Here is a 20,406-nt window from a genome sequence, read left to right as displayed (position 1 = left end):
AATAATGAACAAAGCAGCAGGTTTGTTTATGGGACAATAAATATTTTATTGTTTTTTATTGTTTTATTGTTAATCCAGGGTTTTTTATGGATGGATACTTTATTGCCGGCATCTACTTATTTTGCAAAAATTGCTTTAAAAAAACGGAACAGGATACTTTATTGCTAAAATATAAATCTTTTTTGTTTTTCATTGTATTCTTGAATAAAAACTCCATTGAAAAATTAATTGAAATAATTCAGCTACTCAAACAGAAATGAAAACATTGGTATAAAATGGATAAAATCTTTGTTTATGTAATTGTAAGTTCCCCTCTTGAAATGAATGTCATTTGCTTGATGTTTAATATTGTCCCTGAACATTCATTTCCAGACGCTTTCTATTAACTTTATTTTGATTTTTCTAGAGATCTGTAAAACTTTCATTTAATGTACATACTGCATTCTGAAAAATAGGATTTTAAATGAAAACGCTGGAAGATAACTAAGAAAGTGGAATCATCAAAGTCCACGCAATGTTTCATTTGTTCCTAAAATGACATTAAACGACCAAATGTGATTTTGTGAAAATGAATAGATAAATAATAACAATCATACATCATAGTCAGGTCAAGGCATTTTTACTGCAGGCGATGTTACCAGAACTCAAACACAAGCAGAATAAATATAGCTGCTAAAAAATAATTAATTGCAAAGAGACTCTCAACTCTCACTGGTTACGCCTGCAGCAGGAAGGGTGTGAGAGAGAGAGTGTGTGTGTGTGTGTGTGTGTGTGTGTGTGTGTGTGTGTGTGTGTGTGTGTGTGTGTGTGTGTGTGTGTGTGTGTGTGAGTGCGTGTGTGTGTGTGTGTGTGTACACCTTTGGCTAAGGAGAACCGACAGCACACATAGTGCATGAGGTGTCATGTATTGTGTAAATACACATCGAAATTTGTATTTATAATGATTTGATGCAGTTTTTTTCCTTCTTCAAGAACAGAAACGCTGTGAAGACGTAACATCGGTTTAACATTGATTCTCTACGGGCTCGCCCCAACCTCAACGATGACCAGCTCTTAACTCCAGACCTTAACTGGACCAACGACAACGACTGTATTCACCAACAAACAGTGAAAATGCAAAGAACACAAACCGTATTCAGACCAGAATCTCTGAAACCAAGTTTGTATCTGAAGCACCAACCAGATCCCCCCCCCCCCCAAAAGGTCACAAGCCCAAAAGTTTGGAATCCACTTAAATCTTTAACATTGTGTTGCGTTTATAAATGTAATCATGTTATTCTTGTCAAATCTTTATCTTAAAAAAAATAACTAGCAACCGTTACTGTGAAACAAATGTATTTTTGTAGAGAGTGCAATATTTCACTCTGAAATCAGTACAAAATCATATAAAATATAAAATGGAAACACTAAAAGCAGAGGATTCACATTTGTAAAGAAGATTGAAGGATTGGATACGACTGCTGTAACGTATGCGAGTTACATTTAGAAATATTTAGCAAATTCGGACCTTTTGCCTCAGCTCAATGGAGACATGTGACACGCAGCAAATGAGAAGTCATACAAGACCAACACTTCTTTGTTTCTCTCTGATATCCCCCCTCTCTCTCTTTCATTCTAAAGAGCCGCGTGTGTGTGATAGATTCACAGTGCAATCCATCCTGCCACGCTGTGTTGCCACTATTCTACTGCCTCCCTAATTCCGTCCTCTCGGTCTCACCGGGCGATGGAGGGTTGGAGTGACCGGCACACCTTTACTTCGACTCAACTGGTCGTTAGCTCTTGACTGACAAATGGATATAGAGAAAGAGATGGAGAAAGAAAGGACGACAACAGAGAAATTAGAGTGCGTTCGGCGGAGAGATGGTCGTGGAAGAGGTGAAAAAAAAAGGAAAAACGAGGAAAAGCAAGTGATGTGGGGCCGAGTGGCGACACTTCATGCGGCTGCAGAAAATGACATCCTTTCTGCAGACAGACAGCGCGGCATCACATGCTGTTGCTTTCCCAGACGGAGAGATTGTTCCGCCGGCGTGCGTTGTTACGACTGTCAAACGGGAGCGGTGAGGAATGGGCACTTATCGTTTCTCAGAGTTTGAGCTTTTATTCTGATACAGAGAGATCAAGCAAAGTGGAGCAGCCAGAAGGATTTGTTGTTTTCAACGTCCTAAATTTAACATCTGGGAAAACTGAGCAAACTATATCTGCTAATTTAAATGTCAACATGTATATTGTACTTAGCGTTTTTCCCCCCCAAATTTGATAGAAAACATCACGGCTGCCTGCTTGACTGAGTGGATGGTGAGTGTTTTTTAGGGTGATATTGCAGTTGCTAATTTACACATTGTTAAGAAACACCATTATCAATCATTTCGATTAGCGTTTCTGGACAGTTTGCTAATACTAGTCTAACATCGTCTCTCTTTTAGCTCCGTTTTTGTTCTCCACCAACTCCTGAGAACAATTTCTGGCTCTCCGTTTGCAAAATGCTTCTGTTACAGTCGTTTTTAAGTGACATCATGTACGTTGTTACAACATGAAAGAAAGAGCTCTTCTTAACAAGTAAAAGTAGAATTAATAATCAATAAAAACCCATCCTCGCCAAATTTACTCTTCACTAAGCATCAGCCCCTGCTGCCAGTTCAGTTACTATGGAGCCCACACTGTCACTAACTGTACTCCCTCAATAGATAGAAGCAGGGTCTACGATTGGATATATCCAGGATGTCAAACTGATTCAGCAGCAAAAACAGGTTAAAGGGTAAAGATAGAAGCTAGAAGTCAACAGATCATATTATAAAAAGAACACATCACCTAGTGATTGAAACGGAAGACAATTAAATTAAGGAACAACACTGTTCCTGTAAAGTCATGCAGGTATTTATTTACCATTACAATCATTAAGAAGAAAAAGCAACACTTGTCACTCAGCATACCTTCAGTAGCTAGAGTAGCATACAAATGCTAGTTACTGATGTGCTGTCTCTGCGTTTTAGAAACGTGTATATATCTCCTTCCAACCTCTCTTGGCAACGCTTAAGCAACATTTAACTATGCCTTTAATCTGAAACGATGTATTGTATATATTTATTCATTTACATGAAAAATGAAAACACCCCAATGGGATTGGGATTTACTGAAGTAAAGCCTCCAGTTATTCTGCACGGTTTGGAGACTAGAAGTTACCCGAATCAACCCAACAAATGTCGCTGCTCACCCTTTGGTACATGAACTTCTCTTCCCCGTTAAGACTGTCACAGGGTCAAGCTGAAATAAAGCCACGGTCTCGTCGTACTAAATGCCAAGTTTGGCTTTCACAGTGCCATTAACCATTAACCTCTATTCATCTGCTGATTGGCTGCCGTGATTCAGTCAAACCTGATCAATAGAGCTTGCTTTTACCCTCCGGCCAGCCTTGGCAGGCTCCTTCGATGTATTGATGAGTTCAGCTGCTGGCTGAGGAATCTGCAGGCACTTAAAAGGCCCCAAAGAAACTCTTAAAGATCCTGTGAAAAAAAAATCTGCTCTCCAAACCATTTTCATCTGTATATATAGTATTTTATGACTTGTTTATAAATCCTGATGGCTTTCATATGAATTGACTGTTATTATAGGTCAGTACATTCGTGATTCATTTATTTCCGCTTCCCACAGTTGGGTGCTGTCGGATATCCAAAAAGGAAATCACCAAATTAACCGTTTAAGAGAGGCCAGCATACAGAAGTGCACCGTTTCAGTAAAGTCATTTGGGCTAAGCAACGTCCTAAAAGATGAAGCTCATGCGATACGATTGAAAGCCGTGCAACGGTGGTTACAGTCATTTCTTAGCTGGTGTTTCAAAAGGTCAAAACAATGAACTGAGCTTTTCAGGCAATTTGGAAAGAAAATTTTAACATCCACGATTCCAACGATCGACTAAGCAAATGTAATGGACCTTTTTGTAAAATTAACTGAACTACACCTCATTTTGATGCATATAAAAAGGTAGTATGGAAGGTCAAGTCAGTCTATTCAGAATCACAAATTTGTGCAAGCTACGAGACCTTTTATCATTAGACTAGGGTTGTCACAAGAACCGATACTTCGGTACCAATTCGATGCCGACACGAAAAAAATAATTCGATACTTGCTTTTTTCTGGTATCGTTAGAACCGAATATACAACTTTTCACTCGGCGAGCCGTGTCGATTCTTGGCGGAACTGACGGGGGCAGTATACGCGTGTGAGCAGCACAGAGCAGTAAGCGGCGCTGAAGAAGAAAACTTGCCGTCTTCGAAAAAAATGGCTTCAGCAGGTGGGAGCGAAAGCACAACACGTCGGCTCGTCGACAAGACAGGTGCGAAGAGTCGCGTGTAGAAATATTCATTTAAATAATATAGGCCGACAAGTGCCTTATAAGCACAGTATTGTTTGTTTTTATACTGGATGGCTATAGGTCTGTTGGCAGCTGGTACTGCAATTTAAATTCTGTGCAAAAAGATCTTAAAGCACAGTGGTGTTAAATACTTGACAGTTTGAAGCAGTTTTCAATAAATTAGTGAACTTAAAAGTACATGGGTCCTGTTGTTTTTTTTTTTTAAATTGTGGTATCGAATTAGTATCGAGAATCGTGGAAATTCACAGGTATTGGTATCGACTACTGAAATTCTGGTATCGTGACAACCCTACATTAGACACTTATTTCAAATAAAACTGCACGGCAAAAGACTTTGACTGCAAGAAAAGCGGGGAGAACTCAATATATATCAGAGGTGTATAGTAACGAAGTAGATGTACTTCGTTACACTACTTAAGTATTTTTTTTGAGGATTTGTACTTTACTTGAGTTTTTTTTTCATCAGGACTTTTACTTTTACTTCACTTCATTTAAAAGTTAAAAAATATACTTTTACTTCGTTACTTTGACATTTGCTACCTCGTTACTCGTTCCAAATTAAAATAATCAAAGAATTATCTGGAATGCGCGGGTCCGAGAGGACGAGAAGAACCACGTACGGTACTCTCGCGAAGTTTAAGGTAAATGCGGGATGCGCGCGGGGCGGCAGAGACGAGCAGCACTACAAACATGAAACATGGCAGCCGCAGACCATTTCGACGACGAGGGAGACACAGAAGACGCACAGCGTACAGCTTCGGCAGAAGACGACGGTCACCCGTGGGCATACCTGGGAACTATGTTCAGCTACCTCGGGATGGGGGCAAATTCCAAATAATTTTGGGTTGTTTTGCTTCTTTTCATGCATACTATAAAATACTTGTACTTGTACTTTTGATACTTGAGTATATTTCTTCACAAGATACTTTTGATACTTAAGTACATTTAATGTGAGCTACTTTAAGACTTTTACTCAAGTTCCTTTAGGTGACTTTAACTTTTACCAAAGTCATTTTCAGTTATGGTAATTATACTTTTACTTAGTTATTTTTTTCAAGTACTTTATACACCTCTGATATATATACACTGCATGTAGCAGATAAAGGAAAAGACAACCCAAAACACTAAAAACACTTAAATGGCAGTCCGTTTCCGCTTCTAGCGGCCTCTTTGGCAGTAGATGGAACTGCAGGTGAACCTCTGGGACCTCATCACGAACAGTGCCGACTGTCTCTCATCTGTGTGATGCCTTCAAATGTTCCACGCTGAAAGGAGGTCCATCATTTTCCCTCGTTGGTGGTCTCTCCTTCTTGATTACTTGCCCTTCTTTACTTCAATTAGTTTTTTGTTTCTTTTTCTTCAGACTGGAAGTTGAATGGTCTCCTTTCTCTGTCTGTTGATCCTCTATTGTGAGTCAGCAGTAATGAAATGTACCTGCGCCGGACAAACACTTTAGACTAGAGGGAGCCTGACTCAGCAGTTGGAAGTTACCGATTTCCGATTACAATGAAACGCAGCATACGCTTCCATGAGTAGCTCCACCTGGGCAGACCAACCGCTGCTGACTGACAGAAAAAGCCTCACTAATTTTGAATTTTGCGCGGGAATTTCGCCACATCTTGTTTCTGGGCAAAGCAGCAAACTTACAAGCACTTTCTTTAGCAGCTCATATGATCAATCACCATTGTTTTAACTCACTCTTTAATAGACAGTAACTTAAAGGTCCCATAATATGAAAAACAGGTTTTCTCTGGTCTCTATACCTATACACTGGTCCTCCCTGAACCTGTAAATTCCCAGAATGAGGAGAACAAGCAACTGCTGCATGGTCTCTGCAGCCAACCCACTGGTACACGGGCACTCCTACAGGCTGTTCAGATTCAGCTCCTGTTGTTAGAATCACGAAAGGAGTCATTTGCATAGGCCAAACTCCTCTGCACGATGATAGGAGATATCCGAGAGGGAGCGTTTTGCTACACAGCGGGGAGAGCACAGCTGGACTTACCGGTTCAGGTGCTAGGTGATCTAGCCGGTGCTCCGGGAATAAATCCCGGTGCGGGTGAAGCTAGGGCTGCTCGATTATGGCAAAAATCATAATCACGATTATTTTGATTGATATTGTAATCACGATTATTAAAGACTATTATTCATTGATTTGAGAACAAGCATTTATTGAACTTTGAACTCTGGTATTTCTTTTAACACGATAAGTTTGAACTGAAAAACAAGAAAAATGCAAATAAATAAGAGAAAAATATATTATATAAAATGAATTAAATAATATGTAAAAATAAAAAATAAACACTATCTCAGACTTAAAGTACTATACACTGAAACAAAATGACTCTTCTTTACCATAAAAAAAACTCAACTCCAACTATGGTGTAATGCACTTGCTACAACAACCTTACCTAGTACTGCAAAAAACACTGTAGTAGTAACAATCAGTAACAACAAACAGTTAACATGTTAAAACTATATTTTGAGGTAGAGGCACATTCTTTTGGCCAAAATTAGTATTAACAAGAATAAACTGACTGACACGCACTGTCAAGAAAAATTAGCTGCCAAAACTTCTTTTTAAACCTTTTTTAAAAACAAAACAAAAGTAGTTGCCACCCAGTCCCAACTCCCTCATCCAGGCTCCCTGCAATCTGCCACCTGCAACCTCTTAAAGGTTTTTAGCCAGGAACACCAGTCTGTTCACTTGGTCTGGTTTCAGGGATGAGCGCAGGCAGGTGACGACATTACCACCTGTACTGAAAACCCTCTCTGACGAGGCACTTGTGGCTGGAATGCAAAGATATTTCCTTGCCAGGTTGGAGAGCCGTGGGTATAACTTCTGGGATACCTTCCACCACTCCAGTGGGTCCGCCTCAGTGTCCAGTGTCCCTGCCTGGAGGTAGGACTGTAGCTCAAAAGCTATGGCCTTGTCCTGGTCCGGTTGCAGAGCAGCGGATGTTGGAGCTGTGCCTTCAGTGTGCTTGAAGAAGCTGCCCAGGACTTTCTTCTTCTTTCGTGCACCACCAGCAGCAGCAGCGGTGGCATCAGTGTCATCAGCAGGAGTCACTGCTCTCTCAGGGGCCTTCTCCTGGGAATAGAGGAGGAGGAGGAGAATATTGTGAAGAGAAATGATTAACATGTTTAATCTGACTAAATGGTTATGGGTATTCACAACTAGAAATAATAAAATATAACTTATATAACTTTTGTTTACATTAAATTACATTGTATTTACTGTTATTATTAGTACCATAGTATTGTTATTATTATTATCATTATTATAATTATAATTACCATGACAGTCTTCATCGCAGATGACAGTCTTTCTTCAATTGACCCACGCTTGTCTTCGCTCACATATGTAAGCTTGAACCTTGGGTCAAGGGCTGAGGCCATGTCCAGCAGCTCTTGTGTTGGTGCATCATCATATTTCTCATTGAGATAGCCCACGATCTTCTCCTTGATGGACTTTGCAAGGTCTGTGTCGTCCTCCTGCACAGCCAATATGGATGTGTTGAAAAGGTGGAGAGTTGGCTTGACAAAAGACACACTCACATATTGCTCCCCAGAAAGTGCATCGGTAAATTCAACGAGAGGGCTTAGTGACTTGTTGATGGCCTCCAGTACATCGATGTCCTGCCATGAGGGGGTAAGGTGTCGGTTTTTTGTGTCGTTGTAGAGGACCTCTGCAATGGCCTTCTGCTGCTCTAGGACCCTGCCAATCATAGCCTGCCGAGACCCCCACCTGGTTGGACACTCTGTCTTTAGAGAGTGTTCAGGCAGATTCAGCCTCTTCTGTACATCCGTCAGCTCCCTCTTTTTTTTCCAACTGTAGGAGAAGGCGCTGACCACTTTTTTGCAGACCCCCATCGCACGGCCAATCCTGTGGTCCTTCATTGCATTCTCTAAAATTACAATAAATATAAACATTTATCATCATTACCATCATCATAATCTTCATAAGTGTATCAATAGGCTGGGAAATAGGAATTATTATTATAAGGAATTAAATACATTATCGCGTGTGTGTGTGTGTTAGATAGATAGATCTACGGAAGCCCTAAACGGCCATGCATACATACATTTTATTTCATCCGTTTTCTCGTGATAACGAGATAATTTCCCTCCGTTTTCCCGTGATAACGAGATAATTTTACTCCGTTTTCCCGTGATAACGAGATCATTTTTCACCCTTTTTCCCGTGATAACGAGATCATTTTGAAGTTCGGTAAAGTTGGAAAGATATTCACAGAGTCGAACTTCCGGGATTAATAAATCAGAAGTGAAACGTTTTTCAAACACAAATGATGCCTCTGTCTCACCGTAATATCATAGACTACGAGCTACAAGCACCAAAACCCCGATTTTTTACATAAATAAGCCGCCCCGCGAGCTGAACGGAGAACATTGATCTCCATGCGCAACCGGCAGCCGGGCGAGTGCGCACCGTCTGCAAATTGCAAGACAATAAATAACTCCACTGTTATACAGTAGGCTACAGAGACTCCAAAATCACTACACACATCAAGGGTCTCTTTATGGTCAGTTCGAATCTGTGAATATCTTTCCAACTTTACCGAATTTGAAATCTCGCCTATCACGTTTCATTTGTTATCTCGTTATCACGGGAAAACAGAGGAAAATTATCTCGTTATCACGAGAAAACGGATGAAATAAAATGTATGTATGCATGGCCGTTTAGGGCTTCCGTAAGATCATAGAGTAGCTCACATGATATATTCTACATGATTTGTTATTAATAAATTGCATCACACAATCAGGAGAAGGAAACCTACTAGGCTACTCACCTATGGCCAAGTGGAGTCTGTGCCCAAAGCACTGCAGCCTCATCCAGCCATTGAGTTCAGCTGCCAGCTTCATATTTGAGGCATTGTCTGTTGTAATACAGACGAGTTTCTCTTCGTTCAAGTCCCATGCAGCCATCGCTTGCTTCAGGCCGTCGGCTATATAAACCCCTGTGTGGTCTCCGGGGAAAAATGCAGTTTGGAGACAATTCGTCTTTATGGTGAAATCCGCGTCGATGTAATGAAGCGTGAGGCTTATATATGGCTCCACGGTGCGGCTCGACCATAGGTCCGTTGTGGTGGCAAAATATAATGCTGTTGACACTTCTCTTGCAACTTTTCTGCGACATTCGTCATAAAGGGCAGGCAGCGCAATTCTGCTGAAATGGTGACGTGATGGTAACACATACCGCTTGTCCAATGTGTTAATCAGTTTCTTGAACCCCGGGTCGCTAACGGTGTTGATAGGGCACATGTCTTTGGCAATCATGTATGTGATGGCATCCGTTATTTCTTTATGCCTGCGGGAGCTGGGTGGATATGCGGTGGCACTGTAAAGTGTGTCCTTAATTGAGGACTGCGTGGCGGTGGCAGGAGTCGAGGAGCTTTTCATTTTTTAGGTTTTTTGTTCCTTCACTGCTTGGTCGTGTATTACTCTGTGTGTGGACTTCAAATGGTTAAATAAATTGGTCGTGTTCCCTTGAGGGGCAGACACGGTCGCGTGACATATCTTGCACAATATCTTACTTTGTTCCGGGTCAGACTCCTCGAAACCAAAGTGTTTCCACACCACAGAAGTTGCTTTCCCTCTCTTCGCGACCAAAGGCTGCCTTTCTGCCATTTTCGACCGTCTTCTTCGGACACCTACTGGCAATACGCACCGGCGTGGCTGAAAGCGAAACTTTTCAGGCAGGGGCGGGGCGGAGCGGAGCGCACAGGTGGGGATGGAAGGGTTCGCTGCATTTACCATACAAGACACGGCGTGCGGCAGAATGATCGTTTTATTACGATTATCTTGTTTTCATGATCGAGGGAAGCCAAAATCGTAATCGTAATCGAAATTCAATTAATCGCCCAGCCCTCAGTGAAGCTGGAGACAATCCTCCCTCTGTCTCACGCGCTCTGGTGCGTCTTCACTGCTGCCTCCGGTGCGGTGCACGACGGTCCGGGTCTGGTCTCTTGCATTTCATTTTTAATCACAATGTGCCGGCTACGGTTCGTGTTAGCTTGTATGTGTGTGCTAACCACTTCACATCGGACTACTTCAGCAACGAGGGTCAGTACAAAGCTAACCCTCGTAAAAGGATCTGTCCCAACCATACGGGACCCAGCTACTTCACCTGAGCCACATAGGCGAGCCATAGCGATACATCCACGTAAACATTGGTGAATGCTGTCGCTAGCGTAAGCGGCGTCGTCTCCGTCTCTCTCCAAGTAGGCGATGACAGACGGAACTCATTAACATTTAAAGGTGCAGGCACAGAAACAGCCTGTTCTCAGGAGAGCTCATTTGAGCAACTTTTAGACAGCTGAAATTAAGGACCACGGATGGGTTTGGGGCAACGCATATCGAAAACAGTGTTGTTGGACCTCTGAGAGCTGTGTGGAATTGAGGAAAAACAGTATAATATGGGATCTTTAATGCAAATCGGAAGTATTCCTTTAAATTTTGTATCATTAGAAACCCGGTAGTATTTTTGACACGTCTCGTCAGTAAAGCTTCAGTCATGTTCTCGGTGTTGTACTCTCTTGTTGATGACTTTGAGACGGCGATGTGTGAGTGCAAACCGGGGGACTGGCGAGGGGGGACAGATCAGTGGGAGTGGCCTGCGGCGCTGTGCATTGTGGGAGTGGTGGTCTCTCTCTCCCTCTCTCTCCCTCTCCATCATGACTTGCATCACAGATGCACCGAGACGGCAGGGAAAAGCTTTGCCACGCTTTGGCTTGGCGGACAAAAGGATGGAAGAGGGAGCAGGAGAGGGAGGCAAGAGGACAGATAAGGGAGTGGAAGGAGGATGAGGAGAAGAATAAGAGAGATGAAGGTGAAGAGGAGGATGAGGAGTGAGGGAGATAAGCAGCGTCAACAGGGAAAGAGGACATTGACTTTTGATATGCTTTAATAGAACATCTCACACAACACAGCCTGGCAGAGGAAAAACACACACGCACATGCACACGCACACTTACATCGGTTGCCCCGGCCACCCACATGACCACAGCTGACATTTTAATTAATGCTGTCAGAGCCTTTTCTCCCGTCATACATATTGAGTTCTGCAGCTGCCAAACATTCACAGATGTGACAGCAGCTGTGTTTCCGTCTGAGGCTCTTAATGCATTCTGGGACGCATCAAATTAGAAACAGCACATTATAACTAATTCATTCAGTGTTTTTACTTTGCTCATTATGAAACAATTAGTGATGGAGACACATTTGTGAAATGGCGAGAGAGTGATTGGGCGAGCACCGAGGGGCAAATGTCAACAGGCAAGCGCTGGCAGCTCACGCCAAAAGCGGTAGTGTTTAAGGTACCAGACTCCTTTTAGAAAACCTAATTTTACTGCAGCAGGGTCCTGGTTCTGGTTCCCTCCAGCAGCACTGCATCAGCGCTGTCTGCCCAACTCCTGCCGGAGCTCCGACTGAAGGACTAAGGCGGCAGCGAAGACGTCTTTGGGTCCGTCAGCTGGTTGCTGCTGGAGGCGGAGTTTCTGGTGAACCTGCATGATTTCCTCTTTTTTTAACCAGAATCTGACCCAGTGCCGCCAATGACAAACATTAAGTGCAACTACATAGAAATGTCCGATATTCTCAATGATCATTTACTAATGCGGGGCAACAGAGGCAGCAGTAACACTGAAACTCATGCAGTGAAAAGTTCCTCACAGTAACTTTAAGTAGCAATACCACAGTGTAGAAATACTATACTAAAAGTAAACGTCCTGCAATCAGGAAAATTCTACTAGTATTAAAAGTAAAATGTTCTCTTTTTGAGTTTGCCATAAGTTATGTATAGGCATTATACCGCTGTAGATGTTTCAGGTTGTGCTCATTTATATGCTGTTTGAGTAGTTTATTCTACAGCAGTGGATCATATTCTAAGATATTTGTAGTTTCGCTGTCCCGTGAGAACCACATATCTGTAAAAAGTCAACTTTTCAAGAGCTCAGACACACAGCCATTGTTTTCCATTTTTGTGACAACGCATTTTCCAGCGAGTTTTCAAGTTTAGCTGGAAAAGTAGGAGAATTTCCTCAAAACATACAGAAATGCTGAAAATTCTCAAAACTCACCAACTTCAGCATTTTTCTCAGAACTATAATCTGAAAAGTAACTAAAGCTGTCAAATGTGGTGGAAATACTCAAGTGCAAGCATGGAACTTTAAATTTAAGTACCATGCTTAACCAAACCCAGCTTTTTATGGAGTTCATTTATCAAAAAGTCAGTTATCAATAAAAAAAACAACACGAAGCCTGCACGCCATAATAAACTCTATGACACGGTGAGAACTGAAAATCCACTATTACTACAAATGTACCCAATTCACATTCGACGTTTGTGAAATCTCAACAATGCATCCTGAGCTTTATGGAGAGCATGGCTAAATATCAAAAAGTCCATCCCGTGGCATTAACCTCCATCTGTTACAGCACTGCCGGGGGCCTGTAAGCCTGAAAGTTGAGGCGCAGAAGAGGAGAGAAGGAACTAAAACAGCTTCAAGGTCCTATAGAGACCAAAAAAGAAAAGAGGAAGTCGATGAGCTGAGAGGAAAAGAGTCCGATGGAGATGTTTATGGATTTACCGTATGGCCAGCAGGACACCTCCCATCACATTTGATCATGTTCTCGCCTCCTCTCCCTTAACCATGAAAGTCGTCATGAAAGACGTTAACAGCCGCTCTGGATATTGAGCCCTCAGCCTCCGGCATCAATCGTTCTTCGGAGAGAACTTCTGTACAGCGAGGGCTCTAATTGGTGAAGCCGGTCCGGGCTGTAATCTATGTACAGTAAAACAGCCGGAGCTCAATCCAGCGGCGCTCAGTGGGAGGTGAGATCTCTATCCATCCCCTTCATTCACAGCTTAATTCAATTGGAGGGCAATTATCGACCGCCCGAGGCTTCAAGATCCTCATCGGTTTCTTTTCCCATCAGGGAGGCTTGCTGTGTAGGATCCCCTCCCTCCCCCCCCTCCGCCTGAACCGGGCGATGTCTGCCTCGATGTGCCGTGTGTGTAAAACACCAGCGGCAAACAGACGAGGCCGCTTCCTCGGTCACTACCTCGAGATTTTAAAGATAGCAAGCAGCGTCGATTAGAGGACGTCAAGCAAGTGACTCATTCAGTCGGTCTGACAGCAGATTGTTTTCTACATGATGACCAGCGATTTGTCTTAAAGACCAGGACGTGCTCGCCATGGAGAGAGAAAACAACAACAACAGTCTCATTACAGAACAATCACACCCAGCAAGAAGGAAGCACAACATAAATGATTCAAACAGGAGGAGAGCATTCGTCAAAAACAACCAATCGGAGCCTCAGACACAGCTGTCAATGTTTTCAGAAACCTATTACATTTAAACACTGGAGCAATTTTTTTCATGATCTTGATTTCATCTATGTCATTTATTTAGAAATTTGCAGCATAAATTGGAATAATGCCACTTCTGTTTATTGATGGATGTCCACATCTGGGTTTTTTTGTTATACAATTAGTCCCATAAGTCGGTGTTTTACATACAACTTCACTTGCAATCAAATCAACGTGTTAATTGTTGTTGTACTGTACTGAAATGTGTTTTTTAATGCCCCGACAATAAAAGTCTGGAAGCCTTGGTGCAAACAAGACATTTTGTGTGCAGCATTATGTTTAGATAGTTTTCCAGACCTGTGGCTCTCCAGCATTCAGGAGACAATCAAGCATCAACCACCATCGTTTGCAGATGATCAAACAAAAATAGATTTCTTCTGACGGCGTTTAGATCAAGAACCAAACAAATTACTACTTAATGACTGACACTATATCAATTACTGCTTTTTTCATAGTTCATGAGCTCCCGGAATCATTTTTTATAATAATAATAAAAAAAAGCGATTAAGATTGCAACCTCCAAAGATCCTTGAGAGACGTTGCTCCGTGACAAATGATAACAGGAGAGAAGACAGACACCAAAGCTCCTCTGAGAGCTAAACCTGGCGCCGGCGTCGCAAGGAGCCGTTTGGTTTTGTTGTTGTACGACTCACGGACTCCAGACTGACAGGATGACGCACAAATGTGGCGTTTATTTAGTGAAGGAGCCTCTTGAGCACTTTCTGTTCATCAACGTGCTCCATTGATCATCAGCCTTTGTGTTTAATGCGGCAGAAAGTGTTCAATGTCGGACTTTTTCTATTTCCCAAGCACCTTTTGGTGTGAATGATGTCGCCCATAATGAAACCAAAACCATTTGTTCTACTTTACCAGCAAAGCTGAAACCAAGAGCTCATAAAACCGCCGCCTTCATTAACACATACATTTTTATGCTCTCCGACCGCCTGTTACTATACAGATAGTGTGCAGTTGTCGTCGTTGCTGCCATTATGTCGACTCTCTTGCGACACGCCGAGCTAGAAAACAAGCGATAAAATGCATTGATTGAAGAGAAAGTTTGTTATTTTTATCTCAAAAGGTGGCACATTGCAGAATGTCTGCATTGTGGAAGTGTCTTCTCTCGGCGTGTGAGCTGCAGCTGATAAAGTATTAGCACTAGCCCGTGGAGCGAGTGGAAGTCAAATGATGTACCGGTGATTGCGGTGCAGAAGCCCTGCAGGCCGCAGGCAGCAGCAACTCACATTAGCAGGCTTTCGAAGGCGTTAACATCCGCATCGCATCATCAGCGGAAGAAACGTGGCCCTTCTCATGCACAGCCTCATGTTTTGAGAGGACCAAAATGTATTTAATGTGAGGGAAATGTGTGAGATCCTAAGGGTCTTTCGAAGGGACTTCCTGGTGTGCCTTTCTGTCCAATTACCTGAGTTTTTTAATAAGAGGACAGTAAAAGGAGGCTCAGTCACTCAAAATACAATCTGCAAGCAAGTTTACAGTTAGATACTAGACAGCTGGACTCGTGTTTGCACTGTTGATTCTAAAGTAGAGCCGTGAAACACATCAGTAAGATTGAGTTCAAATCACAGCCACACTTGCATCGGCAATTTGATTGATCGGTCCAACCTTCACGCAGTGTTTGCTTCCTGTGCTTCATAATTATTTCAACCCAAAACATGATCTTTCACTTCATCTGACTAAGTAGTTTTGTTGCCAAACAGCATAAGTGCCACCAGTGAATAAAACACTAACGTTGACAAACAAGTATCATATTTTAGGTTCAGAAACGTAAAAATTTAACATATTGAACTCCATTTTACTCTGAGAATGTGTTTTTAAGTCTGTTTTGTTCTTTTGTTGTCTGTATTTGTGTTTTTGTCCTGCTGGATTGGCCTACCATCACTTCACTGCATAGTATAAAACAATGAGAAATATGTCACGGTTCCCAAGGTTTTGCAAACGGCGCGGTATCGCAGATCGCTCCCGGCCGCTGTTCAGCAGCACTTAGCAGGATCCCGGCTCCACGGTGGCTCTGGGCAATAATCAGACCCTGAAATATGCAACAGATGACTCCTGGGCTAACACATCCAGGAAGAAAGCGAGGAGGAGTCGAGAACGGCGTTCCCATTTCACTCTGCATGCAATGGTTTCCCTTCTTACAGCTGTCGGCTCTCGCTAAAAATCTTCAAGAAAGGTGAGCTCTCTTCTTCGGCTTGGATCACTTTTCCCTCGACCAACTGCTGAGCTGACAAAACGTTCCTTTTCTAAACCGTCGCCGCCGCCTCTCTGCTCTCCTGCTTCTCACACACACACACACACACACACACACACACACACACACACACACACACACACACACACACACACACACACACACACACACACACACACACACACACACACACACACACACACACACACACACACACACACACACACACACTTCAACTCCCATGACAATTGTGAAATGTGCACATTAAAGCATCCAACAGGTTTCATTCAAACAGGGAAGAGGGGCTTCGTACACAGCGGCTCGTCCCTGGTATTCAGCCAACAAACTCACAGCTAGGGATGGGCGATATGGACTAAAAAATGTATCACGATAATTTCTGGCATTTATCCTGGTAACGATAAAAGTGACGATAAAAAAATACCAATTCACCTGTACTGTAAAACTGTAATGACTCAGATCAAACAAGTCTGAAATGTGAGAACAGATTCAACATTTATTCAAACTAAGGCACAAGTTAGCAGCAGTTGGCAGTTAGCTTATAAAATCACAAACAACTTAAAATAAAACCTGATAAATTAAGAAACTCGTCTGGAGGCAACAGCTGTTCAAACTCCAATCACTTGCGATGTAATGGCTACCGTGAGGCTAATATACGGCTCAGTCGCTCGGCTACTCCACATGTATGTGGTTGAGGCAAAAAACTCCACTGTAGACAGCGTTGTTTGTAAGCCATCACGGCACTCATCATACATCTTAGGCAGGGCTGTCTTGGAAAAATACTTCCTCGAGGGCATGTTGTATCTAGCGTCGATTTTATGGATCATTCGCCTGAATCCTTCCTTCTCCACAGTTTGGAGTGGCAACATGTCTTTAGCCAGGCAAAACGCCACTGCCTCCGTTAATTCTTTCCATCGTTTGCTTTGCTTATCATATGGTATGGAATGAGCAAATGCGTCGCCAATTTTCGCCTGGCTAAGAGTTTTCTTACCGGAGGCTTTGGCTGAAGTTGACGCTGTCGCTTTTGCTGCATCTGTGCGCATTTTCGCATCGCTCTCAGCTCCGCCTTCCGCCATGTTTGTTATTGTTCTTCACGTGAGCCGAGAGATCAGGTCTACAGGCAGAAGGCAGGTGCCTGTCACGTGAGTTGGGCTGCGAGTGCATGGTCGCATACAACGTCATCAAACGAGAGTAAATCTGAATACAATAAAGTTGGGGGGGGGGAAGTCATCAACCGGAATTTATCGTTATTACCGCGAGATGACAAATTCTTACCGTGCGGAAATTTTTTGACGGTATATCGCAAACGGTAAAATATCGCCCATTCCTACTCACAGCTTCATTTTTTTTTGCCACCAACAGCTGATAATGAGATGACCGCCACCGTGCTTGTGTCTGCTAAAACGCAGGCTGCGTTACGCAACACAACAAACCAGCAAACAACCGACTCTGCAGGGCCGCAGAGAGAGGATGATAATTGATCAAAAGCGCTCTTTGCAAACAGAAACAAAAGCAGCGGCGACGAGGTAACGGGATGAAAAGGTGTGCCTTACTTTGAGTATTCTTCGTTATCCCTGTCGCAGCGAGAGTCCTTGTGTTTCTCCCAGTCCTTGCCGTGTTTACATGTGGTCAGCAGCACGATGTCGTCCCCGTTGTGGATGTGATACAGAGCGTTCCTCGTCTCCGAGCCGATGCCGGTGAGGTAGCGCTTCCCTTTGAAAACCAGCAGGTACTTCCTGGAGGGCGGCGCGTCGTTGAGCGTCAGGTAACCCACGCCCCCTCCCTTCAGCGGGTGTTCCTTGGAGAAGAGGGGGATGGAGACGTCGAAGTTGGGCCGGAAGTTGACCACCTCGGCGCTGGCCTTGGCCAGCATGGCCTGGCCCACCTCGAAGCCCAGGTCCTCGGTGTAGTCGGGCCAGGTGCCCGAGTAGAGGTTGAATATGAGGTGGTTCCGGCCATCGTTCCACGTCGGCAGGCTCTGGATGCGGAGCCGGACGTTCTGGACGTACTGAGCCGAGAGCTGGTCCCGGTCCAGCGTGTCCACGGGCAGGATGAAGAGGCAGGCCCGAGCGGGGTCGGTGGTGTGAAAGCGAGACTCCTCCACGGACCGCAGGATCTTCTGGTAGGTCTCGGAGATCTCGTCCCCTCTCTGCGGAGGGTAGATGTAAACCCTGAAGCCCGACTGGCAGCGAGCGAAGTCGAAGCACGTTTCCATGCGGCAGCGCCGGTTCTTGTAGATGTTGTCGCGGATCGCACGACGTTCGCGGGGCGAGGTGTGCTGGTGATGGAGCTGAGGGCTGTCCTCCTGTACGCACAGAAACACACACAGTTAGGACAACCCAAAATTCTGCACAGTTAATTCTTTAGATCTATGGGCGAGAGCGAATATCAAGAGACAGGATTTCTGGGCGTGCTTTCTTTTTTCTGCTTTGTTGCATGACGGAGCTACAGCGGCTCTGACAACCAGACTACACACACGAGATGATGAAGGGGGACCGACTTTGATTCCCAAAAAGCAGCTGTTCTCAAACATCCCGGCTTGTTACCCTTTTAAAAAGGTAAAAATTGCTCACGTTTATATCTGTGTTCAGACAAGAAAAAGCACCACAAGAAATAAAAAATATATATATATAAACACCTTTTTCTCCAAACGGCCTTCACCCAAATAGCGACATTCTCGTCTTTGATTGTATTAGGGTTGTCACAATATTTCAAACTCGATACAACAGGGGGAAGTGACATAATATTAAGAGGCCAAATTTTTTTTTTACTATTTTCTACTAAAGCTAGTCATAAAGGCCCTTCAGCCGGCTCAGTGATGTGAACGTGAACTAGCGTTCATGTCTTCAGGTGCTAGCTCCCCAGACGTTTTTAACAGAGTAGATGTCATTTCACACAGGATTTCACGAGTACACGGTTTTGGAGTGAAATCTTTTCCAGTTCATTATCACGGCCTCGAGATGAAAAAAACGCTTTCTTTGCCTAGAAATATAGATAATATTTTGTCTTCAAATATAGGTACACATACCTCAGGTTTGCTAAAGTTAACCTTAGCTAACTTGTCAATATACCGGAGATCGCTACTACTATACCCAGGGGTGAATAAAACCGGAACGCAGGTCAGCTCATCAAAACAACATCATCTACACGTGTTCTTTGTCACCACTCAATGGAGTACACAGCTGTATCGCATGAATTGTTTTTAAAGAGGCCTGAAAAGATAACTGTATCAAGTATTTCACAATTCAAAACAAAGACTTTTTCTCCTTTCTCTGTGTTAAATCACCTGATTTATCAACGCGAGGCCCCTGTGGCCCTAAAGCTTTGAAACCAGCTGCATCCTCATCACTCATCTTTAACCCAATTCTAAAAACAATGCATTTTTCAGAACGTATTCACTATGAGTTATTGAAAGCGGCCTTCTGCTGCATAGTGAATACTTTTTCCCTATAAATCGGTACCTCTTGCTCGCCCCCCTCCAGGTACGGCTCCAGCAGCTGGGTCGACTCCGGCCAGTGCCTGGGTGGTCTGGACGGGTGTCTCTGGGGCAGGGCCTGGGGCTGGTACGCCTCCTGGCTCTGGCGGTCGTACTGGTATTCCTGCTGGCGGTACTGGGGGTACTGGGGAAACTGGTGGTATTGGTATGACTGCTGCTGGAACTCCCCGATTTGCAGAGCCCAGAGGTAGACGAGGAAGATGAGACCGGCCCCCACAGACACAAGCAGGTACCGCTTCTTGGCCTGCATGTGTGCTGTGGGGGGGGAGGGGGGGTGAGGAAGAGGAGGAGGACGTAGGTTAGAGATAGGGGGAGAAACGGAGAAAGAGTAACGGGGAGGATGAAGGGTTGAAGAAGGGGAGGGCGAGGGACTAGGAAATGAAGAGGAGAGGAAGCGCCGGGATGTAAACACAGGTCAGCTCGACCCACAGGGCGACCTCTATCCACAGCTCGGCATTTTGGGGTTCGGAGTCACTAAAAGAAAGAAAGAATTGACACATTAATAAAGTTACCAATAAAGGAGTTTTAAAACAAAGGAAAACTTATTATGGACACATTTTTTAAGTGAAAACTATAAATAATAGAAAACCAACGTAAATGACTAGCTGATGAAAGCTCCTCCCATGCTATATGTTGCCAGATTTGATCTGTAGTCCATATACTGACTCTAATGAACATTCAAGGAAAAGTCAGATACATGTATTGAAAAAACACTGCTGGTTTCACTCAATAGAAGTAAAAAAAAAAATAGAAAACAAATATAGGGTGAGGCATTTTAACGCTTTAGTTTAGAAAACAATCGTCGAAGCTGTCCCATCGACAATTTTGCCAACTAAACATGTTTGCATTGTAGTAAATGCATTTATGTCCCTCAATATGACTTAACACGTTTCATAATTGCATTTCTGCAAATTCGGCGTCGAGA

The 20,406-nt window shown here is 43.5% G+C and overlaps 2 protein-coding genes across 2 annotated transcripts in view; both read right to left on the bottom strand.

The window, feature by feature from the left end:
- The window catches only part of LOC311027277 (exostosin-1), a 225,184-nt gene extending 205,373 nt beyond the window's left edge, over positions 1-19,811 (bottom strand). Inside the window, exons 1-2 of the mRNA XM_084031220.1 lie at positions 19,447-19,811; positions 17,539-18,290 (exon numbers count right to left, since the gene is read on the bottom strand). Of these exons, the coding sequence (XP_083887346.1) occupies positions 17,539-18,290; positions 19,447-19,731 (1,037 nt within the window). The 5' untranslated portion in view covers positions 19,732-19,811. The remainder of the gene's footprint in view (positions 1-17,538; positions 18,291-19,446) is intronic.
- On the bottom strand, positions 7,041-9,790 carry LOC311026744 (E3 SUMO-protein ligase ZBED1-like; the record flags this gene model as incomplete). Its single annotated transcript, XM_084030442.1, has 3 exons — positions 7,041-7,460; positions 7,667-8,277; positions 9,181-9,790. The coding sequence occupies 3 exons, from the start codon at positions 9,788-9,790 to the stop codon at positions 7,041-7,043; spliced, it is 1,641 nt and encodes a 546-aa protein (XP_083886568.1).
- Positions 19,812-20,406: the final 595 nt, after the last annotated feature.

This window comes from Eutrigla gurnardus, assembly GCF_963514095.1.
Source record: "Eutrigla gurnardus genome assembly, chromosome: 16".
Lineage (NCBI taxonomy): Eukaryota > Metazoa > Chordata > Actinopteri > Perciformes > Triglidae > Eutrigla > Eutrigla gurnardus.
Note: the sequence above shows the minus strand (reverse complement) of the source record. Positions and strands in the feature narration are given on the sequence as shown.